The sequence below is a fragment of the Sebastes fasciatus genome, chromosome 11 (assembly GCF_043250625.1).
Source record: "Sebastes fasciatus isolate fSebFas1 chromosome 11, fSebFas1.pri, whole genome shotgun sequence".
Lineage (NCBI taxonomy): Eukaryota > Metazoa > Chordata > Actinopteri > Perciformes > Sebastidae > Sebastes > Sebastes fasciatus.
Window position 1 is genome coordinate 1,485,006 of NC_133805.1, and position 23,319 is coordinate 1,508,324.

General features: G+C 46.7%; 1 protein-coding gene across 9 annotated transcripts in view; it reads right to left on the reverse strand.

Moving 5' to 3' along the window:
• Nucleotides 1-2,675: 2,675 nt before the first annotated feature.
• smg7 (SMG7 nonsense mediated mRNA decay factor) overlaps nucleotides 2,676-23,319 on the reverse strand; it is a 25,310-nt gene continuing 4,666 nt past the window's right edge. For 2 of the 9 annotated variants that reach the window (XM_074649848.1, XM_074649846.1), the window contains exons 3-24: nucleotides 22,853-22,970; nucleotides 22,626-22,758; nucleotides 21,579-21,750; nucleotides 21,399-21,470; nucleotides 20,128-20,278; nucleotides 19,855-19,990; nucleotides 19,565-19,727; nucleotides 19,016-19,175; nucleotides 18,872-18,942; nucleotides 17,638-17,698; nucleotides 17,367-17,486; nucleotides 16,838-17,261; nucleotides 16,612-16,753; nucleotides 15,164-15,564; nucleotides 13,926-14,330; nucleotides 13,376-13,525; nucleotides 11,122-11,208; nucleotides 9,991-10,141; nucleotides 9,733-9,903; nucleotides 9,370-9,527; nucleotides 6,465-7,825; nucleotides 2,676-5,424 (exon numbers count right to left, since the gene is read on the reverse strand). In XM_074649848.1, the coding sequence (XP_074505949.1) occupies nucleotides 7,712-7,825; nucleotides 9,370-9,527; nucleotides 9,733-9,903; nucleotides 9,991-10,141; nucleotides 11,122-11,208; nucleotides 13,376-13,525; nucleotides 13,926-14,330; nucleotides 15,164-15,564; nucleotides 16,612-16,753; nucleotides 16,838-17,261; nucleotides 17,367-17,486; nucleotides 17,638-17,698; nucleotides 18,872-18,942; nucleotides 19,016-19,175; nucleotides 19,565-19,727; nucleotides 19,855-19,990; nucleotides 20,128-20,278; nucleotides 21,399-21,470; nucleotides 21,579-21,750; nucleotides 22,626-22,758; nucleotides 22,853-22,970 (3,560 nt within the window). In that variant the 3' untranslated portion in view covers nucleotides 2,676-5,424; nucleotides 6,465-7,711. Of the gene's footprint in view, nucleotides 5,425-6,464; nucleotides 7,826-9,369; nucleotides 9,528-9,732; nucleotides 9,904-9,990; nucleotides 10,142-11,121; nucleotides 11,209-13,375; nucleotides 13,526-13,925; nucleotides 14,334-15,163; nucleotides 15,565-16,611; nucleotides 16,754-16,837; nucleotides 17,262-17,366; nucleotides 17,487-17,637; nucleotides 17,699-18,871; nucleotides 18,943-19,015; nucleotides 19,176-19,564; nucleotides 19,728-19,854; nucleotides 19,991-20,127; nucleotides 20,279-21,398; nucleotides 21,471-21,578; nucleotides 21,751-22,625; nucleotides 22,759-22,852; nucleotides 22,971-23,319 lie in introns of all 9 variants that reach the window. The other 7 variants (XM_074649847.1, XM_074649844.1, XM_074649852.1 and 4 more) reach the window with 4 other exon arrangements.

Genomic DNA, 23,319 nt, shown 5'->3' on the forward strand with positions numbered 1-23,319 from the left:
TAAGACTCTCCAGTTGATCCAGAATGCTGCAGCACGTGTACTGACTAGAACTAGAAAAAGAGATCATATTATGCCTGTATTAGCTTCTCTGCACTGGCTGCCTGTAAAATCCAGAATAGATTTTAAAGTCGTCCTCCTCACCTACAAAGCGCTAAACGGTCAGGCCCCATCATATCTTAAAGAGCTCATAGTACCCTACTACCCCACTAGAGCACTGCGCTCACAGAATGCAGGGTTACTTGAGGTTCCTAGAGTCTCCAGAAGTAGAATGGGAGCCAGAGCCTTCAGCTATCAAGCTCCTCTTCTCTGGAACCAGCTCCCAGTTTCAGTCCGGGAGGCAGACACCGTCTCTACATTTAAGAGTAGGCTAAAGACTTTCCTCTTTGATAACGCTTATACTTAAGCTGCTATAGGCATAGACTGCCGGGGGACTTCCTATGACACACTGTCATAAGGAACTTCCTATGACACACTGAGCTCCCCTCTCCTTCTGTATATACTCATGTCCCATGTCCATGTTGTTACTAACTTCATTCCTCCCCGGGAGTCCTTGTGCCTCCTTGTCTCGCAGCTAACCGTGGAGCGGGGTCACACCTGGAGCGAGGTCATACCTGGAGCGGGATCACACCGGGAGCGAGGTTATACCTGGAGCATGGGTACACTTGGAGCAGGGTTTCACCTGGATCTTGGTGGTCTCCGGTATTGTGGCTGCATCTGCTGCCGCGTCGGTGCCTGCTTGACACCAACTGCTACCATCCCTAATTAACTACGTCTGTACGAGGGACTACCAATGCTAACGAGGGATTTCCAACACCTAGTGACAATGTGGCAGCCTGGAGAATAACACTTCTCAATCACTGCCAAAGACATCAAGAGCTCCCAGCAAGCATGCTGATGCTGCAGGAACCAACGCACGGGCATCGATCGCAGGGACGTCCCACACCAATACACATGGACGTACTGAGGAGAGATGCTGGACAGTGCTGGCTTTCCGATAGTTGTATTATCACTCTTTCCATCCACCACTATTGGTTTTGTGTTATCAGCCCTACTTGTATTAGTTATTACAGCTGCTAGACTGCTATTGTGGCTGCTTCTATATCTCTCTCTCTCTCTCTCTCTCTCTCTCTCTCTCTCTCTCTCTCTCTCTCTATCTATCTATCCCCCCAGCCGGTCTCGGCAGATGGCCGCCCGCCCTGCGCCCGGTTCTGCTCCAGGTTTCTTCCCAGTAATCGGGGAGTTTTTCCTGGCCACAGTGCGCTTGGTGGATCCTGTTGGGTCTCTAAACTCTGGTGTACGGTCATAGACCTGCTCTACATATAAAGCGTCTTGAGATAACTTCTGTTGTGATTTGACGCTATACAAAAATAAATTGATTTGATTTGATTTGATGGGCAAACACCTGTCACACAGTGTTACAATTAGCAATCAGTTGATGCTTTTCATGGCTGGATTCGACATGCTAAGCGATATTTCCCCCGCTGCTTGGCCAGGGAAAACATTGCTTGTGATGTGGATGAGGTGCTGTGGCCAGACCGAAACAGAAGAGAGGATGCAGCATAGTTGTTTTTACTGTAACTGTATACAGTAAATTCTTCTGTTGTTTTGTATGTAGACCTCTGTATGTGCAACTTCGTGTTGGTTGGGATGTTCACTGTGTACATTGTTTTTGTGGGGAAAATAAAATATATTTGTTACCGTGTATTTGTGTGTTCTGAGTATAAAAACAATATTCTAAAATATTTTACAACACACTTATGGATGTACTGTCTGTAGTAATGTATGTACTGTCTGTAGTAATGTATGTACTGTCTGTAGTAATGTAAGTACTGTCTGTAGTAATGTATGTACTGTCTGTAGTAATGTAAGTACTGTCTGTAGTAATGTATGTGCTGTCTGTAGTAATGTATGTGCTGTCTGTAGTAATGTATGTACTGTCTGTAGTAATGTAAGTACTGTCTGTAGTAATGTATGTGCTGTCTGTAGTAATGTATGTACTGTCTGTAGTAATGTATGTACTGTCTGTAGTAATGTATGTGCTGTCTGTAGTAATGTATGTACTGTCTGTAGTAATGTATGTGCTGTCTGTAGTAATGTAAGTACTGTCTGTAGTAATGTATGTGCTGTCTGTAGTAATGTATGTAGTCTGTAGTAATGTATGTACTGTCTGTAGTAATGTATGTACTGTCTGTAGTAATGTATGTACTGTCTGTAGTAATGTATGTACTGTCTGTAGTAATGTATGTACTGTCTGTAGTAAGTGTAACACTGAACAAAAAAAAGGCCTGAGTCATTATGATGAATGGAGAAGAAGTGTTTTCCATTCATCATAGTGTTTTACATTGAGCACATCAGTGTTCAACTGGTTCTTATAAATGTCTATTCATATGATGGTTTGTGTGTCATTTGAAAACAAAATACCATTTTGAGAAGAAATAACATTGATTTGAATGTAAAGTTTCATTTTGCAGGAGAATTGAGGGGTTTTGCCCATTGTGTGTGTGTTTTTTGATTTGTGTGTAGAGTTCTGAGAGTATGAGGCATGCTTTCAGAAAATGTGTGTAAACAATCGAGAACAACTGTAATACCTTTGTTGAGTTGAAGGATGTGAACTCTTCTTCCACCACAGACTGCACTGAAAAGAAGAGGAATCAATAGAACTGGAGGCCGAGGAGTCAAGGGAGAACAGTTTAGGTTTATTTAAAGGCTGATTCCAGATGTTCTGAAGGTCTACAGAGAGACAGAAACACAACAAGTCAAAGCTCCACATCTGCCGTCAGAGCTCCAACCAGCAAGGACCCGCCGCCCTGAAACCTCCCCGACATCTGACCGAGTGGAATGTCCATTTAGTTCTTACTCCAAAAAACAAAACAACAACCAGAACCAGAACCAGAACCAGAACCAGCTCAGATCCACGTGGTGAGCTTCAAACATGAAAACAAACTCTCTCCCTGAAGCTTCTGGCCAGATTTCGTCCTCACATTCATTAATTCATATTTTAATCTTTATTATTTTTCAAATACATTTTAGTAAATGCAACATGAAAAGCACAATCACACGGAAAATAGACACGTCTTCTCTTTGAAGTCTGCTTTAATAAAACAAATAAAAACAGGCTTTTCTTCTTCTTCTTTTTTTAATCCAGAGGAACTAAACGATGTGTTGAAGGTAGAAAAAGCAGCTTTCTGCTGGTTTAGACTGGACAGGAAGTTACTTACAGTGCTGCCGTCTAAACCCTCACATCCAGCCTATTGGTGGAGCCTCTGAGCGTCCTGATTGGTCAGCTGTCCGCTCTCCGCTTTCTCTCATTTGGCTCTAAAACAACCAGGACTGACGGCGTGTAGAAATGCTCTACGAGGGTGAAACCACAGAAATAAAACCCCTGAACCTCGACGGGACTCTCTCAGCCCGTCTGCACCACAGGAACCCTTCAGGAACTCTTTACGGGATACGTCAATGTTTACGTCCTGGACTCTTTGTCAGACGGTCCAGGAACTATCGGGGTGCAGTTGTGTTGCTCATTGTTAGAAATAAACACCTGGAAGACCTCACAAGAACAGCAAAATAATACAGAGCTGAAAACTAGGGATGCACCGATACCACTGTGTTTCAGACCGAGAACAAGTACTTTCATTTGAGTACTCGCCGATACCGAGTACCGATACGAGTACCGATACGAGTACCGATACGAGTACCGATACGAGTACTTCTCTGTGTCTAAAGACCCTCGTTAACAGCCAGCTGGAGGGTGTGAGCGACACACGGCAGGCTGGGGAGTCCCGCAGACGAGGCGCTGCGCCGCCACCGGCTCTAGGTCGGCTTGGAAAGGCTCGGGGTGAAGGTGCTTCCCGGGGCCGAGGACAAAGTGTCACCAGGTTGGACTGTCCTCATCGTGCCCACGTTAAAGGCGCCAGGGGTCTGCGGCGATGTCGGCAACCCACCTGACCCATCTTGAAACACGGAACAAGGAGTCTAACGCACGCGCAAGGCAGAGGGTGCAAGCAAAAAAAGTAAGGTAAGTAAGCAAAAGTAAGTGAGTAAAGTTAAAGCGAGGGCCGGCGCGCGCCGGCTGAGGTGGGATGCCGGCGAGGTCTCGCTCACCAGCGTGAGCGCGTGCGATAGGACCCGACAGATGGTGACGAGAGGTTAACGTCACGCTGCCGTAAAGTGGTATCGGTGCCGTTGCATCGGAGCCGTTTTGTGAGTACGAGTACATGAGCACAGCATCAGACCCGATACCCGGTACTGGTATCGCTATCGGTGCATCCCGACTGAAAATGAACTCATTTCATTATTAGTTTCTGGCTGCTGGTCAGACAGAACGACAATATGAAGAATCATTTATCTGATATTTCTATAGACAAAAGCTGATTTATCGATATTAAGTCGATTGACCGAATACTTTTTTTTCTGAATTTTCCAAAAACAAATGTGACAAAAAGTCCCAAGTTCCAGCTTCGGTTTTCTTTTCTCCTCCAACAGAGCGCTGCAGGAATGAGTCAGCTTCTTCTTTCTACTTCATTCAGAATTAAGTGGTGTTCATTAGTGGAGATTATCTCGCTCAACAGAACCTGTCAATATCAGAGACGTTTAGCTTCTTTTCTGAAATAATCCCACTTCCTGTTAGTGGATGATCACTTCCTGTTAGTGGATGATCACTTCCTGTTAGTGGATGATCACTTCCTGTTAGTGGATGATCACTTCCTGTTAGTGGATGATCACTTCCTGTTGGCCTACAGAAATGCGTCATCCCTGCAGCGCTCTATTGTAAACTGAATCTGAAGACTTGGACGTTTTATAAACGACTGATCAGTCAATCAAGAAAAGAATCGGGAGATTAATGAATAATAATAATATAATTGTAGTTCCTGAGTTTGGTTCTTGTAGTTCTTTTAGGTTGAATGGGGGGGGGTCTTCGGTTACAGGTGAAATAAAAGCAGGGCTGCAGAGCATTCATTAAAAACATGTGGTGTACAGGGCGGAGCTGCAGAGCTGCAGTAGAGTAGAGTAGAGTAGAGTACAGTAGAGTAGAGTAGAGTAGAGTAGAGAAGGGTAGGGTAGAGTAGAGTAGAGTAGAGTAGAGTACAGTAGAGTAGAGTAGAGTAGAGAAGGGTAGAGTAGAGTACAGTAGAGTAGAGTAGAGTAGAGTAGAGTAGTGAAGGGTAGAGTAGAGTAGAGTAGAGTAGAGTAGAGTACAGTACAGTAGAGTAGAGTAGAGTAGAGAAGGGTAGAGTAGAGTAGTGAAGGGTAGAGTAGAGTAGAGTAGAGTAGTGGTTATAGAAGGAAACATTCACCCAACCTCTACAGCAGGCAGTAGTGACGGGACAGTGAGCGGCACAGCTGCTAGTCAGACTAGTCCAACTAGTCCAACTAATCCAACTAGTCCAACTAATCCAACTAGTCCAACTAGTCCGACTAGTCCAACTAATCCAACTAGTCCAACTAGTCCAACTAATCCAACTAGTCCAACTAATCCAACTAATCCAACTAGTCCAACTAATCCAACTAGTCCAACTAGTCCGACTAGTCCAACTAGTCCAACTAATCCAACTAGTCCAACTAGTCCAACTAATCCAACTAATCCAACTAGTCCAACTAATCCAACTAGTCCAACTAGTCCAACTAGTCCAACTAGTCCAACTAGTCCAACTAGTCCAACTAATCCAACTAGTCCAACTAGTCCAACTAATCCAACTAATCCAACTAATCCAACTAGTCCAACTAGTCCAACTAATCCAACTAGTCCAACTAATCCAACTAATCCGACTAGTCCGACTAGTCCGACTAGTCCGACTAGTCCAACTAATCCAACTAGTCCAACTAGTCCAACTAGTCCAACTAATCCAACTAGTCCAACTAATCCGACTAGTCCGACTAGTCCGACTAGTCCAACTAGTCCAACTAGTCCAACTAGTCCAACTAGTCCGACTAGTCCGACTAGTCCGACTAGTCCAACTAGTCCGACTAGTCCAACTAATCCAACTAGTCCAACTAATCCAACTAGTCCGACTAGTCCAACTAGTCCAACTAGTCCAACTAGTCCAACTAATCCAACTAGTCCAACTAATCCAACTAGTCCAACTAATCCAAGTAGTCCGACTAGTCCAACTAGTCCAACTAGTCCAACTAATCAAACTAGTCCGACTAGTCCAACTAGTCCAACTAATCAAACCAGTCAAACTAGTCAAACCAGTCAACTAGTCAAACTAGTCAAACCAGTCAACCAGTCAAACTAATCAAACCAGTCAACTAGTCAAACCAGTCAACCAGTCAAACTAATCAAACCAGTCAAACTAATCAAACCAGTCAAACTAATCAAACCAGTCAAACTAATCAAACCAGTCAAACTAATCAAACCAGTCAAACTAGTCTAACTAGTCTAACTAGTCTAACTAGTCTAACTAGTCTAACTAGTGAAACTAGTCTAACTAGTGAAACTGGTCTAACTAGTGAAACTGGTAAACAGGAACAGAAAGAAAGCGGTTCAGTAAGCGAGCAGGGTTACATCTTTTTTTGTTTTTTTCTTGGTTAAGTAAAGAAACAACAGGAAGAAGAAGAAGAAGCCGGAGAGGAAGAGAGAACCCCCGAACATATCCAAGCAGGAAGCTACTAGACGTACCTGTAGTCACCTCGGAGGGCGACAAGCTAAAACTGCTACGAACAAATCACAAAATACAGTTGGTTGTTTTTTAGTTAATATCTGCGATCTCATGAAGCTAACGGTAATACTATCCCTAAAGGTCCACGCCGTCCCTTCCCTTCTACGTCTTTCTCTCCCCCCCCATGGCTGGCACCGCGGAGCCGTCCCCCGGCGCCGCCAACGGGCCTCAGGTGGGACGGCGAGCGATTTGGGTCCAGGTGGACGTTAACACAAAGCAGCGTCCAGTCCTGATTCTCACAACACGGCTAAGAGACTTTAAAGTCCAACTATGGTCAAATATATTTATTTATATATTTATATAGCTGGAACCGTCCTCCGCTCCGTCCTCCGCTCCGTCCTCCATCAACCAATCAGCTCCGGAGAGCCTTCCTCCTCCTCCTCCTCCTCCTCAGTACTCAAAATGAATGGAGATCAGAAAGTCTATATTGACCCCCCCGGTGCGTCACCTGACCTCCCCCCTGAACCTGACCACCACACCGTCCTCGCCGTCCTCCCCCAACTTCAGTCTGCGGCGGCGGAGACGCTAAAAACGGCGCTCCGAACGGACCGAGCAGACGTCCAGGAGGTCGGCTTATTTTTTATTTTGTTCCAAAGAAAGAGGAAGTTGTTCCGGGTGAGATGTGGCGTCCGTCCAGAACCAAGGGGGTGGGGGGAGCAGTGTGTGTGTGTGTGTGCGTGTGTGTGTGTGTGGGGGCGGGGGGGGTTATGTTCCTCAATGTTCAGATTTCCGCGGGTTGAAGGAAACCCGGCGGTGAGCGTGGCGCGTCGTGGCACCGCAGTTGAAGAGATCCCGCGCCCTTCCGGTTCCAGGAGGGGCGGCGGTCACCGGGTGGGGGGGGTGGTGTTTGAGCCTCGTCGTCGGGCGTCTCGTCGTCATGGCGTCTCGTCGCCTCCCCAGCCTCCACCTCTCCGCTCTCCTCGGGTTAATTTTCCATTTTTAGTTGGAGCTCGTCTTCGTCAAACTGTTTTGTGATTCCCTCCCGTTCCTCCTGGTGGTGGTTTATCGTTGACGTGTCGGACACAAAGCGCCGCCGGCCTCGGGCCTGCCGTTCAGTGAGGCGGGTTCATGGCGCCGTGACCTCGCTGCTGCTTCTGTTTCTGCTGCAGGAGGAGCTGCTCCAGCGCCGACGGGCCCGGCTGCATCATGGAGCTGGACCAGATGGACTGCAGAGGACGGCAGAGTGTTAGCGTGATGCTGAGCTAAACACATTACTACTCCACTGTTATACACATGTCAACAGCTGGATTTCATTACTACTCCACTGTTAGTCACATGTCAACAGCTGGATTTCATTACTACTCCACTGTTATACACATGTCAACAGCTGGATTTCATTACTACTCCACTGTTATACACATGTCAACAGCTGGATTTCATTACTACTCCACTGTTATACACGTGTCAACAGCTGGATTTCATTACTACTCCACTGTTATACACATGTCAACAGCTGGATTTCATTACTACTCCACTGTTATACACATGTCAACAGCTGGATTTCATTACTACTCCACTGTTAGTCACATGTCAACAGCTGGATTTCATTACTACTCCACTGTTAGTCACATGTCAACAGCTGGATTTCATTACTACTCCACTGTTATACACGTGTCAACAGCTGGATTTCATTACTACTCCACTGTTATACACATGTCAACAGCTGGATTTCATTACTACTCCACTGTTATACACGTGTCAACAGCTGGATTTCATTACTACTCCACTGTTATACACATGTCAACAGCTGGATTTCATTACTACTCCACTGTTATACACATGTCAACAGCTGGATTTCATTACTACTCCACTGTTAGTCACATGTCAACAGCTGGATTTCATTACTACTCCACTGTTATACACGTGTCAACAGCTGGATTTCATTACTACTCCACTGTTATACACGTGTCAACAGCTGGATTTCATTACTACTCCACTGTTATACACGTGTCAACAGCTGGATTTCATTACTACTCCACTGTTATACACATGTCAACAGCTGGATTTCATTACTACTCCACTGTTAGTCACATGTCAACAGCTGGATTTCATTACTACTCCACTGTTATACACATGTCAGCAGCTGGATGTCATTACTACTCCACTGTTAGTCACATGTCAACAGCTGGATTTCATTACTACTCCACTGTTATACACATGTCAACAGCTGGATTTCATTACTTCTCGACTGTTAGTCACATGTCAACAGCTGGATTTCATTACTACTCCACTGTTAGTCACATGTCAACAGCTGGATTTCATTACTACTCCACTGTTATACACATGTCAACAGCTGGATTTCATTACTTCTCGACTGTTATACACATGTCAACAGCTGGATTTCATTACTACTCCACTGTTATTCACATGTCAACAGCTGGATTTCATTACTACTCCACTGTTATACACATGTCAACAGCTGGATGTCATTACTACTCCACTGTTAGTCACATGTCAACAGCTGGATTTCATTACTACTCCACTGTTATACACATGTCAACAGCTGGATTTCATTACTACTCCACTGTTATACACATGTCAACAGCTGGATTTCATTACTACTCCACTGTTAGTCACATGTCAACAGCTGGATTTCATTACTACTCCACTGTTAGTCACATGTCAACAGCTGGATGTCATCCAGAGGTGGATGAACACATCGTTGGTTGAGATAACATCAGCCGTTCTAATAGAAACCAGAATGTGTCACCTTGAGGCTGTCGAGCAGCACGGTGGAAGACGACTCCTCCATCGGAGACTCCTGATTGGTCCAGGAGCTGCCGGGGGGCGTGGCCTGATGCCAGCTGGTGTCTGAGGCTCCGGAGGCTGCAGCCGGCAGGTAGTCCAGTCCGAACCCGCTGACGGCTCCTACACAACAACAACATCTGTTAACATCTGGGAGCAAAGATCACAATAAACCCTCTGGACCCTCTAAACCCTCTGGACCCTCTGGTCCCTCTGGTCCCTCTAAACCCTCTGGACCCTCTGGACCCTCTGGACCCTCTGGTCCCTCTGGTCCCTCTGGACCCTCTGAACCCTCTGGACCCTCTAAACCCTCTGGACCCTCACTCACCGGTCTTGTCGGCCTTCCAGCGGTCCACCACCCTGCGGTCCCGGCTGTCGGGGGTGCCGATGGGGCCGAAGTTGGAGAAGGGCATGGCTCCGTGGTTGTGCGTGGGGGGGGAGGACGGCAGGCTGCTGGGGTTGGAGGAGTGAGGGGATTGGCTGGCCGGGGTGGAGTGATCTGCCAATCAGAACATAGCTTCACATCAGAGCCCGGTCTGGTTCTGATAACACACAGAGGGACATGTGGTGGACAGGTGAGACGTACCTGAGCTGGCAGGGAGGGACGGGGACCAGGGCGTCCCCTCGAACAGCGAGTAGAGGGACGGCTCCTGGTGCATCATGGGAACGTCGGGCTTGGAGCTGGGCGGCAGGTTCTTACCGTACGCCTGACTGAAGATGCTGTTCTGGTTGTACTCCTGAACACAACGACACATCACAGCTCTGATTGATCAGCTACTCATTGATCAGCTACTCATTGATCAGCTACTGATTGATCAGCTACTCATTGATCAGCTACTGATCGATCAGCTACTCATCGATCAGCTACTCATTGATCAGCTACTGATTGATCACGTATTGATAACTATAAACTCTGTCAGACCAGAATGTGTGAAATTATACAGAAAATCATTTTTAGATTGTTTCCAGAATATTCTGTAGTGATATTTAATATTAATTAAATTTTATATTTTAATTTAATATTTTAATAATAATAATAATGATTTTAATTAAAATGAATTAAAAAAATAAAATATTTAATATATTCAATATTATAATTCAAAAGTACAGGATGATTTTTATCTATAACCACTTCAATCATTTCAACGTTCACATTTACCAATACCAGTCGGCAAAATATGGTTATGACTTGAATATTAATATTTGTGAACAGTTTTTTAAACCTTTAAAATCAATAAATCAATAAATCAATAAATCAAAGCTGTCAGAAGCTCCTCCTGATCCTGACAGGATTTAAAGAATCTATTGCGCCATCTGGTGGTTGAACAATGTCAACAAACTCTACATTCACAACTTAACTAGGTCTATTAAAAGATCAAATATGGAGCTCAAAAACAACGATGTGATATCTGGAGTACGGTCTAAGACCTGCTCTGTATATAAAGCGTCTCCAGATCACTTCGGTTAGGATTTGACGCTATATAAAAATTAATTGAATTGAATTGAATTGAAACGGTAAATTAGTAGCCCAAATGTTTCCAACAATTTTACAACAGAGAAATCTGTGATTTGAATCGTATTTAACGTCATCTTTAACTCATTAAATGGTGAATATCATGCATTATTATTCTGAGAGGGTGTTCATCTCCAACACATGGAGCCCTGCGGGTATGTGACTGTTTGAAGATGATGATGATGAAGAAGATGATGGTCTGACCTGCATGGGGAAGCCAGACATCGACAGCAGAGAAGACGGTTGGCCGATGACCTCGGGGCCGCTCTCCATCCTGGTCTGGTTTGGCAGCTGCAGAGACGAAGGACAGGACATGACGGGATGAGGACAACGTGTTTTATTCTCCATCACTAAGTGTCCACCGTGTTCCTCACAAACACGCTGCACCGTTTATCAACCCTCATCATCGCTGAGTTACTCATTCAAGGTTTCACGGTTAACGCTGAAGCAGCTGCAGAACGTTCACTGTGAAGCAGCTGCAGAACGTTTACTGTGAAGCAGCTGCAGAACGTTTACTGTGAAGCAGCTGCAGAACGTTTACTGTGAAGCAGCTGCAGAACGTTTACTGTGAAGCAGCTGCAGAACGTTTACTGTGAAGCAGCTGCAGAACGTTTACTGTGACGCAGCTGCAGAACGTTTACTGTGAAGCAGCTGCAGAACGTTTACTGTGACGCAGCTGCAGAACGTTTACTGTGAAGCAGCTGCAGAACGTTTACTGTGAAGCAGCTGCAGAACGTTTACTGTGAAGCAGCTGCAGAACGTTTACTGTGAAGCAGCTGCAGAACGTTTACTGTGACGCAGCTGCAGAACGTTTACTGTGACGCAGCTGCAGAACGTTTACTGTGAAGCAGCTGCAGAACGTTTACTGTGACGCAGCTGCAGAACGTTTACTGTGACGCAGCTGCAGAACGTTTACTGTGAAGCAGCTGCAGAACGTTTACTGTGACGCAGCTGCAGAACGTTTACTGTGAAGCAGCTGCAGAACGTTTACTGTGAAGCAGCTGCAGAACGTTTACTGTGAAGCAGCTGCAGAACGTTTACTGTGACGCAGCTGCAGAACGTTTACTGTGACACAGCTGCAGAACGTTTACTGTGACGCAGCTGCAGAACGTTTACTGTGACGCAGCTGCAGAACGTTTACTGTGAAGCAGCTGCAGAACGTTTACTGTGACGCAGCTGCAGAACGTTTACTGTGAAGCAGCTGCAGAACGTTTACTGTGAAGCAGCTGCAGAACGTTTACTGTGAAGCAGCTGCAGAACGTTTACTGTGAAGCAGCTGCAGAACGTTTACTGTGAAGCAGCTGCAGAACGTTTACTGTGACGCAGCTGCAGAACGTTTACTGTGAAGCAGCTGCAGAACGTTTACTGTGACGCAGCTGCAGAACGTTTACTGTGAAGCAGCTGCACGAGAGGAGAAGTTCATCTATTAGTAGTACGATGGTTCAACTGGCTCAAGCAGAACAACTCTGTGGTGACTAAACTCAGTTATGAGAAGTTAAAGCAGCAGTAGTCAGGATATCACGAGACCTGGACTAACTAAACTCAGCTCAGGGATCCATGTCGGATTCCTCCTCTTTGGTTTGGAGCTCTTGATTGACTCGGTTCTGTTCTTGTGTTTAAATCTCCAGGTTTATCAGGAGACATCACATGACTGACAGGTGAAGACATATGATGCACTCGTCATCATCTCCTCTACTCGCCCTCGTGTCAGTTTAAACATCAGTGAAGACACAGATTTGACTCTCAGACATGTTTTAGAAGGATTGAATTTTGCATCATGAATGTGAGAGTTTTGTTTGGTAAATGAAGTCTATTAATCTTAATTAATAATACCATCATTACTCTACACAACAGCTACTAGCACAGGATGTGAAGGACAGCAGCTCTCCTCAGTGACGGGATGGCAGAGAGGCTTTAGGTCTGGATGGGACTAGATCAGAGGTCAGCAACCTGCGTCTCTTCAGCTCCTCTCCAGAGGCTCCCTGTGGAGCTTTAAACTCGGTTCTTTGATTACATTTTCATTTTTATTTATCATTTTTGTAGGTCTATGGTACGACGGAGTATTAGGACCACATTGAGGGAAAAAACAAATCAGAGATTATGAGAATAAAGTCATAATATTATAAAGTAGTAATTTTACGTGTTAATTTATTTTTTTATCCTAAATTTATGACTTTTTTCTGGTAATATTCTGACTTTATTGTGTAAATCTCAGATGTGTTTCCCTCAATGTGGCCCTAATCCTCCGTAGTACATTGTCTCTTTGGCCCTCACTGCATTAGACGTATATACTATATACTTAAACTATAAACTGTTACCTTCATCACAATGATCACATGTTTTGCAGCTCCAGACAGATTTTTTTTTTCTTTGCCTAAATGTCTCTTTTGATAGTAAAGGTTGCTGACCCCTGATCTAGATGCTGGGGGAGGGGGGGGGGAAAGACAGGGCTACATACAAATATGTTTGGTCCAGGAGCAGAGCTAAGAGGGCCGGCCAAGGCCTGGAAGAAATCAGGAGGCTTAGAAAAGACCAGCTCCTCCTCCTCCTCAAAATCTGCTAGAGTTTTTAACAGGTCAGGAGGTAGAAGAGGCGAGCTCTTGTTGTCCTAGTGAGAGATGAAGCAAGAAGAAGAAGAGGAGGAAGAGGAGAGAGGGGTACAAATGAAGAAAAATGAAGAGAGAGAGAGAAAGAAAGCAAGCCGGTAAGACTGAGGTGGAAAGAAGCTACAGAAGCCTGTAAAGCTGAACACAGATCAGTTCAACATCAGACAGTCTGACAGGGAAACCAATCAAACACAACGTTTCCCTCCAGAACACCAGCAGCAGGAGGTTTCATATGCATAGAGTTGGTTGTTTGAGTTTTAAGAACCTCTCATGTCAAATTCAACCAGACTGAAACGTTCCAATCAGAAAAGAGACAACCAAGAGGAGAGAAGACGGAGAGAGACAGAAAGCAGAGAGACAGAAAGCAGCAGGACAGGACACTTCCTCCTGAGAGCCGCTCACCTCAAACGGGGGTCCCCGGGGCCCGGCAGAGCCGTCCTGCTCGGAGCAGATCCCCCCCGGCGGAGGCCTCTTCATCCTGTCCGCCATCACGGCCAGACCTTCCCCCATCCTGTACGACGGCTCCCAGTAGAAGTCCTGCATCTTGACGTTGGGGTACTTCATCTTCTTGTCCATGCTGGACAGCTGTGTCTGGCCGGGTCCCTGCAGCTGGTGCTCGTACAGTTTGAGAGGATCCTGAGCTGCGATGTAGAAGGCCTGCTGCTGCTGCTGCTGCTGCTGCTGCTGCTGCTGCTGCTGCTGCTGCTGCTGAGGCTGCTTCATGCTCATCTGCATGGAAGGAATCTTCTGCAGAGCGGCCTGAGCCTGGTTCCACATCTGGGCCGGCTGATCCTGGATCTGCATGTACTGCTGAGACCAGACACACCGCTACAGTTAACACCATCCGTCTGTATCTGAGGCTGTCCGCTGTTTTACAGCCTTCACAAGCTCCACTACATACCTACATACAGACACACTACCGACCAGGGATGGAAATAAAGAACCCATTAACCCACATTACCAATTTAATACTATCGCTTAAAAAGAAATATTTAAAAACAGCTAATAAGCAGAGGGAGGGTCAGAGGAGTGGCTCGTCACTTAAAGTCACTTTCTCGGTTGCCTGTAACAGCCTGAAGTCGGATTTATATGGAAAGAAATAGTTTAGTTTTCACATATTTTACTGTAATATTTGGGATATTTTTCAGACAATTTTAAAAAAAATTTTTACAATTTTTTCACATATTTTACTAATAATCTTCCATCATTTCCCGACATTTTTGGGATATTTTTCACATATTTCAGAATGTTTTTTCATGCTTTTATGCTCTCTGCTAAGAGATGTTATTTTTTTAGTTTTCAAATATTTTACTAATATTTTTCAGCCATTTCTTGGATATTATACACATTTTCCAAAATCTTTCCAATATTTTACAAATTATTTTCAGATATTTTACTAATAATTCCAAATGTTTTTTCAAGCTTTTAGGCTCTTGACAAATAGATGTTTGGTTTAGTTTTCATATATTTTAATAATATTTTTCAGCCATTTATTGAATATTTTACAAATTTTTCTGACATTTTCCAATATTTTACTAATAATTTTCACATATTTCCAAATGTGTTGGTTAATAATGGGTTAACGAGGGTGGGTTATTGGTTAAAAAAAGACATTTTGAATGAGCCTCCCTACTACTGACCTGCTGCAGCCCCGGGTGGTGAGGTGGACTCTTCCCCATCCCGACCTGCTGGACCGGTTTGGTGGGAGACTGCTGCTGCTGCTGGCTCATCGCCTGCACCTGCAGCTGGACCGACTGCTGCATGGCCTGGACCTGCTGACCCTGGGAGGGACCCTGGTTCATGGGCCCCGGGCCCTGGACCGAGGACCCCGGCCCCTGACCCGGACCGGGACCGGAGGGCCTCTGCTGACTGTAGGGAATGTGGGACTGCTTCCCGGCCTGGGCACCGGCCTGGGCGTGGACGCCCGGCTGGAGGAAAGGTCCGGGAACGGACACTCCGGCGGAGAAGGTGAAGCCCGGGTTCACCTGAAGCCCCGGGAACGCCACCGGGGGCGGGATCACATAGGCTGAGGGAGGGAAACCTGCACAGGAACCAATCAGGAGCAGAGGTATTATCAGCCCTGATTCAAATTACTATTATTGATTAGAATGTGTTGAACAATTATTTTATTTATTTATTCATTATTATTATTATTATTATATATTATTATGTATTTATTTATGTATTTATTTATTTATTAGTTTATTAGTTTATTTTTTTCCCTCTTCTTCTTCTTCTTATTATTATTATTTCATGACTTATTTGTGGAGACTCTCCCTGTATTTTCTACATTTTATGTATCCATGATTGAGAACCAGTTATGTCTTCTGTGGCCAGCTGTGGCCAGCTGTGGCCAGCTGTGTGCATGTTGTTGTCAGGTGTGATTGATTGTTGTGATTGTTGTGTTACGGGTGAGTGTTGTTCAGAAAAAGAAAACAATAGCTTTCCCTGTTTAGTGTTTTGTTCTATTGATTATTGACATTAATAAAAACCCTTTGAAAGGGGATGTGTTGAGCGACGGGTTGAAAACCTCTAGTGGAGACAATAATAATGAAGCAGTGCTGCAACAAACTATTATTTTCATGATCGGATCAGATTAGCAGATTATTTTGCTGATTAATTGTTTTGTCTAAAAATGTCTGTTGTACATTTTACATGTACAACAGACATTTTCATTTTTATTGATCATTGTTGTAGATGGAGTATCAGGGCCACATTGAGGAAAAAAATGCATCTGAGATTTAGAGAATAAAGTTTATAAATAATAAATATTATAAAGTAGTAATTTTATGTGTTATTTTCTTTTTTCTCATAAAGTTCTGACTTTATTGTGTAAATCTCAGATGTGTTTTCCTCAGTGTGGCCCTAATCCTCCGTAGTACATTGTCTCTTTGGCCCTCACTGCATTAGACTGATATACTATATACTGAGACTATAAATTGTGTTACCAGATGTTTTGCGGCTCCAGACAGATGTTTTTGGGGGGTTATTATAGTAAAGGTTGCTGACTCCTGGACTAATGGATGAATTGAGTAACGGTTGAAGCTCTAATCTGAAGACAGCTTTAGAAAGGTGTGTGTGTGAGTACCAGGTCTGCTGGGCAGAGGAGGGAAGGCTCCAGGATGGTGGATGGGGATGAACTGGGAGGAGCATGTGGTTTGAGTTTGAGTGACAGGAGTCTTCTTGGCTTCAGACACCGGAGTCTTCCTCAGCTCCGTCTGCGCCTTCACCTGAACGACACAAAACAAGTCCGACATGGTCATCGGCCGCTCCGACAGCGAGCAGCTCTGCCGGTGAAATGTTTGCATCTCTACCTGTTTTCCAGCATCAGTAGTTTTGTCATGACCAGCTTTCTTCAGCTCGCTCTTCCTCTTCCCGTCCCTCTTCAGCTCTCCTTTCCCAGCAGCCCCGTTGCCCTTGGCGAAGTCCCGGCGCTCCTTGCCGCTGTCTTTCAGGTGATGGCTCCGCGTGGGCTCGCGGCTCTGCTCTCTGGGTTTGATGTTCTCCTTGAAGGTGACGACGGGTCGGTCGCTGCCGTCGGGCCACGAGCTCTGCGTCTTCCCCGCCGACAGCACCGACTTCAGGCCGGAGTTCCCGCCGTCGTTGGGCGTCTGCTCGGCGTTGGACGACTCCTGCAGCACCGGCGCCTCCTTCTCCTGCGGTTCCTCGATGGCCTGCTCTGGAATGTCGGTGATGAAGACGAGAAGGCCGTCCTCGCTCACTCTGCACTGGATCAGCCTGCAGAGGAGACGGAGACAATGTCCCGATTCAACGTCTTCCCGGTAGTTTCCTCTTTATTTAACTGTGTGAAAGCTGAGACATGCAGAGACGGAGGACACTCACCTCGGCTGGTTGTCGGACACCCATTTTCCCAGACTGATGAGTCTCTGATGTCGAGTGTGGACCGGCAGGCCGTCCCTGTCCACCAGGATGCCTTGATGACCTTTAGCGAAGTCCAGAGACCTGAAACACCAACAGACATCAAAACATGAAAACCTTCTGCCTGACTCACCACCCTGCGACTGAACATTCGTCCCAGCGCCGATCCGAACATTCGTCCCAGCGCCAAACATCCATTCAACTGCAGAACATTCTGAATGAAGGAGTGGAGTACCTCAGAGCAGGCCGGAGCGCCAAGAAACCCTGCAACTCAAACTCTTCTGGCAGGGGCGTCACTGCAGAGAAAACAAACACACCTTTAGCTTCAACAGCTGGAACACATCTGACATACAGTACAAACATTACGGGGCTACACCAACGTGGACACGTCTGAAAACACCGTGAGACACATTTATAAAACAACACAACCAACAACAGATCTGGGTCTCATTCACATGAACGGAGGAAGGGAGATAACTCTGGATTCAGCTGTTGGAGCGTTTGAATGATTTAAATCAGGACTAATAGAGTGTTCGTACCGAGGACTTGATTCACCTCTAAATAAATGATCCTCGGAGTTACAGACGACTCTTTCCTAATGGAAGTCTACGGGAAAGAGTCTTTTTGGGCCCGATGGCATCATGTGACGGACACGGCAGTTGCAGTAATGAGTATCAACGACCGGCACTCTGCCTGGGGGCTTGGCTTAAACCCAACCTACCACCAAAATCATGACCTCCACCAAGGCCAAAGGCCGAGGAAGGAGGTTATGTTTTCACCGGCATTGGTTTGTTGGTTGGTTGGTTGGTTGGTTGGTTGGTTGGTTGGTTGGTTGGTTGGTTGGTTGGTTGGTTGGTTGGTTTGTTGGTTGGTTGGTTGGTTGGTTGGTTGGTTGGTTGGTTGGTTTGGTGGGTGGTTGATTGGTTGGTTGGTTGGTTTGTTGGTTGGTTGGTTGGTTGGTTGGTTGGTTGGTTGGTTGGTTGGTTGGTTGGTTGGTTTGTTGGGTGGGTGGTTGGTTGGTTGGTTGGTTGGTTGGTTGGTTGGTTGGTTTGTTGGGTGGGTGGTTGGTTGGTTGGTTTGTTCGTTTGGATGATTACTCCAAAAGTCTGCGATGGATTTGAATGTAATTTGTTGGAGGGGGAGGGGGGTGGGGGGGCACAATGAACAATCCATTCAATTTTGGTGGCGATCCGGATCATCATCCGGCTTCTGGGATTTGTTTTTAATAACTCCGCTCAGCATGTGCATTAACACCACAGGCTTTAAGACATGCGCAGTGTAACTGATGACGCGTTCATGAACCCTGCCTTGGCGGAGGTCTGCGCTCTCCAGAGTGCACTTCTAGTTTGTTCCTGTACTTGCTGTCCACTTTTCTAAGACCTGACTGACTGTAATCTGAAGAGGACTCCGATCAGAGCTCGTATCGATCATTGAACTAAATAAAGAATCAGTACCAGCGGGTGTCCTACCTGAGGAACAGGACACGTCGTCCTCTTTGGGCTGGAAACTGTTGAGGATGGACACCAGCCAGGGCCAGACACTGAGAGACAGGAAGAGGAGTTAAACTTCCTGTTCAGAAGTGATCCAACAGACAGCAGGACAAGAAGACTCACTGCTGCCTCTGGTCCACGGCGGCCTCGTGGAAGGCGCTGGGTCTCAGTTTGAGCCAGTCCAGAGAAACTTTGATAGCCGGCAGAGGACACTCGCCCATGATCTCCTCCCCTCGGTTCTTGTTGAGCAGAGCTCGGCTGCACATGACGCCCAGGAAGGACACTGAGGACAGGAAGTCAAACGTAAAATTACTACTTCATAATATTACGACTTTATTCTCTAAATCTCCGATGTATTTTTTTCCTCAATGTGTTCCTAATACTCCGTCGTCCCGTCGTACCATAGACCTACAACGATGATCAATAAAAATGAAAATGTAAACAAAGAACAGTTCTTCATTTCCATGTTTAAACCTCCACAGGGAGCCGCTGGAGAGGAGCTGAAGAGCTGCTGACCTCTGGTCTTGAGAATCAGTTTTAGTAACGTAACCATAGTACAGTAGCAGGCCCAGCAGTGATGACTGCAGCAGTATGAGCAGTAGTATCAGTAGCACTATCAGTAGTAGTATCAGTAGTATCAGTAGTACTATCAGTGTGTTGTGTGGTTCTTACTGAAGAGTCCGAGCAGCTGGAACCAGCTGATCTGCTGCTCGCTGCTGTAGCTCTGCTCGCCGCCGTCAGCCGTCAGGTCTCTGAGGTGGTGCAGCTCAAACAGGTTGATGACGGTGATGTGGACCAGCTGCTGAGAGCTGAAGGCTTTCTGCAGGATCAGCCTCTGCACACACACACACACACACAGGAGTCAGGTCGTGGAGTGACTTTAAAACACTTTAAAGTCAGACAGCGTGCAGGAGGAAGCAGGCAGACTGGACTGAATGCTGGACTGTGTCTTTCTGTTTCACCTGAAACTGCTCCTCCAGTTTCTCCCTCAGAGCGTCCAGCTTGTCCAGACTCTTACTCAGGTAGACGTGACCGTGAAACTTGATGAAGGCCCGGATGAAATCAGACACGCTCCACTTGGATTTCACCTCGTCACGGCTGCACAAACACAGAGGGGGGTTTTATAGTGAAGAGAAGCATCAGAGCCACGGGGCTAAACATCTCCACAAGTCTTTACTTCCCTCTCAGAGGGATCAAAGTGATTTTAACTGCACATTAAAGGAAAACGTTGTCACCTCTCCAGCGCCTTGGACAGGGCCTTCTGCAGGTTGGTGGAGGCTGCTGGGAAGGGGAACTTCACTGCGATGCTGCGACAGTAGTAGAAGATGGTGGTGAGGTGGTCTCCTTTAGAGGAGGCCAGGATGGCCAGCTGGTTGTACGGCTGACCTGCAGGAGACACAGAGCAGCATCACACCCACATCTCAGGACGGACACCAACACGGGCGCATATGCAATCGCTTTTTTGTGAGCGTGCAAGTTAAAATTCCACGTGGTCGCATTCATGCAAATGACCATCATCATTGTGCATGATGCTCGTGTACAGTGAGAGTATTCCCTCTCCTTATGGTCCGTTCATTTGGTTTCGTAGCCCATATTTACCCGTTAAAACTAGGGATGCACCGATACCACTTTGTTTCAGACCGAGTACAAGTACTTCCATTTGGGTACTCTCCGATACCGAGTACCGATACGAGTACTTCTCTGTGTCTGAAGAGCCTCGTTAACAGCCAGCTGGAGGGTGTGAGCGACACACGGCAGGCTGGGGAGTCCCGCATACGAGGCGGTGCGCCGCCACCGGCTCTAGGTCGGCTTGGAAAGGCTCGGGACCCCCTGCTCCGGTGCGACTGTCGACCGGGGGGGGACTGTCCTCAGTGCGCCCCGACCGTGTCGTGCCCCCAGGGCGGGGCTCGGCACACGTAAAAGGCGTCAGGGGTCTGCGGCGATGTCTGCAACCCGACCGACGCGTCTTGAAACACGGACCGAGGAGTCTAACACACGCGCGAGTCAGAGGGTGCAAGCAGAACCCCGTGGCGCAATGAAAGTGAGGGCTGACGCGCGCCAGCTGAGGTGGGATCCCGTCCCCGCGGGGTCGGACACACCACCGACCCGTCTCGCCCGCACCGTCGGGGAGGTGGGGCGTGAGCGCGTGCGATAGGACCCGAAAGATGCTGACGAGAGGTTAACGTCACGCTGCTGTAGAGTGGTATAGGTGCCGTTGTATCAGAGCCGTTTTGCGAGTACAAGTACATGAGCACAGTATCGGACCCGATACCCGGTACTGGTATCGCTATCGGTGCATCCCTAGTTAACATGTGAACAGTTTGTGTGTGATGATGATGAATGTGATTATTCTGAACATCGTTGTGTATTTTGAGCAGTTGGACGGTGGATTTGATGACGGTGAAGTTGAGAGATGAAATAATCCATCAGTAACAGGAGAACCACGGTGTGGTAGATTTCCTGGAGGGAGTGATAACAGCGTTAAAGAGAGATGTGTCAGACTCACCGTTTGACGGGACCAGCTGAGCTGCATGTCGGTAGTACGACTCCGCCTGGCTGGTCTGGTTACGATAACGTGCTGAAACACAGAAACATGGAGACACTTGAACATTTGATCTGAAGAGTTTTAGTCTTGCTGTCTCTGATAACACTGAGATGTGAGCACAGGACATGTGGACGTGGTCACCTATGTCTCCGAGGTGGACGAGGCAGTGCTGGCAGATGTAGGAGCAGGAGCTGGGCTGCGGCGTGACGATGGCGCTGGTGCTGCTCTGTTTATTGCTGATGATGCCGAGCTGAGAGGACTTGACGCGACTCGGCAGGTCCACGTTGAACACGGTGCACAGCTCCTGCAGCAGCTGGAGACGACAGAACAGGAGAGTGTTTATCCAGAGGAGGCTCCACGTTTCATACTCTGATCTATCTATCCGTCTGCACTAGGAGTTCTCAGGTATTTGATGTGCTGGATTTACATTCCTGTCTGCTCGTTTGATCCAACAGACAGTCATCATTCATATCAATGTTGTGAATTGTGTTTCTATATACAGTATATTGTTTAGCTCATAGGGGTGTAACGATACGTCTTTACAACAATACCATTCAAGGATGATATTTGGCTCATCTAGAGCGATACGATACGATTCAAGGACTGGAAATCAATACTAACGTTAGTTGACTTTCTGTTTTGTTTTTTACTTTACTCCCATGATCATTTGCCGACCGGCTCCTCTGCACAGCAGCGCCTCATTCAGACCGGCGCCCGTCTCCTCCCTCCACGCCGCTACCAGGTGAGAAAGCGAGGAGTCCAGGCAAAGGGGCGCCGTTCGTCTGCATGCACGCTCGCGCTGCAGAGCCGGCAGAGCTGGCGCATGTCGATGACGTCATACACAGGGAGAGTGAACCGGAGTAACGTTTAACATTGCTTTACTATTAAACGTTACGTCCATGGAACGTTTGAGGTGCTTAAATACAAAGTGCAAATTCTTAGTATCGATACAATCAATTATTTACCTTGCAAATCGATTCTAGATCAATATACGTCCCCGTGAAGGACAACTTGCCGAGTACCTATCCATGTAGTTGGATGGTAGGATTATAAATGGATGCATCGATGTAGCAGATGAATCGTTACACCCCGAGTTCAAACGGACTTCATGTTGGCTTGTGAAAACGCTCTAAGGAATCATGCAGTCGTCACTTGGAGACAGTTTTCCTGGATTCTAAACCATCTTACCTGCGTGTAGAAGCCACTAGCTGCCTCCAGAAACAGCGACAGGTTGGCCTGGACCTCGCTGCGGTTGGGGTTGGCGCGGTTCTTTGCCTGGCTCTGCAGCGTGGTGATCTGGTTCTTAAAAGCATGATTCCACCTGCAGGTACACAGAAAGAAACACCATCAACACCAACATGGCTCACAGCAGCAGGTGACAGAGCCAGTCCGGTGATGGATGTGGAGCAGCTTACAGGTCTTGCTCCACCTTCTTGTCCAGAGCGTACTCCAGGTCCGTCACCAGCATCTTCTGGTACAGATCCTGCAGGGCCTGCCGGGACGTCCACACCTCTGCCGCCCCCAGCTTGGAATCTAACGCGCAGACAGGAAGCAGACGTAAATCAGCAGGAGGAGGCGTGTGGTGGGAAAAGCATGACCTCAGGGCGCATGTGCAAGATAGCAACCACAATTATTCTCCTCTTGTGCAACACAAACTAACTGTGTTTGAATTGATCGGAAGTTATGGGACTTTAATCTGCTTCTGAGACGGATTGTTTTGGATAATCTGACCAGAGAAACATCAGCCTGCAGCTGGAGATAAAAAGCACAAACTTAATGAGCACGTTTCAGTGGGATGAAAGACCCACTTCAAAGCAGCGGCCGCCATGTTTGAGCGAAACATGTTTGTCTTTGTGTTTAGACTGGAGGTCCATTTAATCAG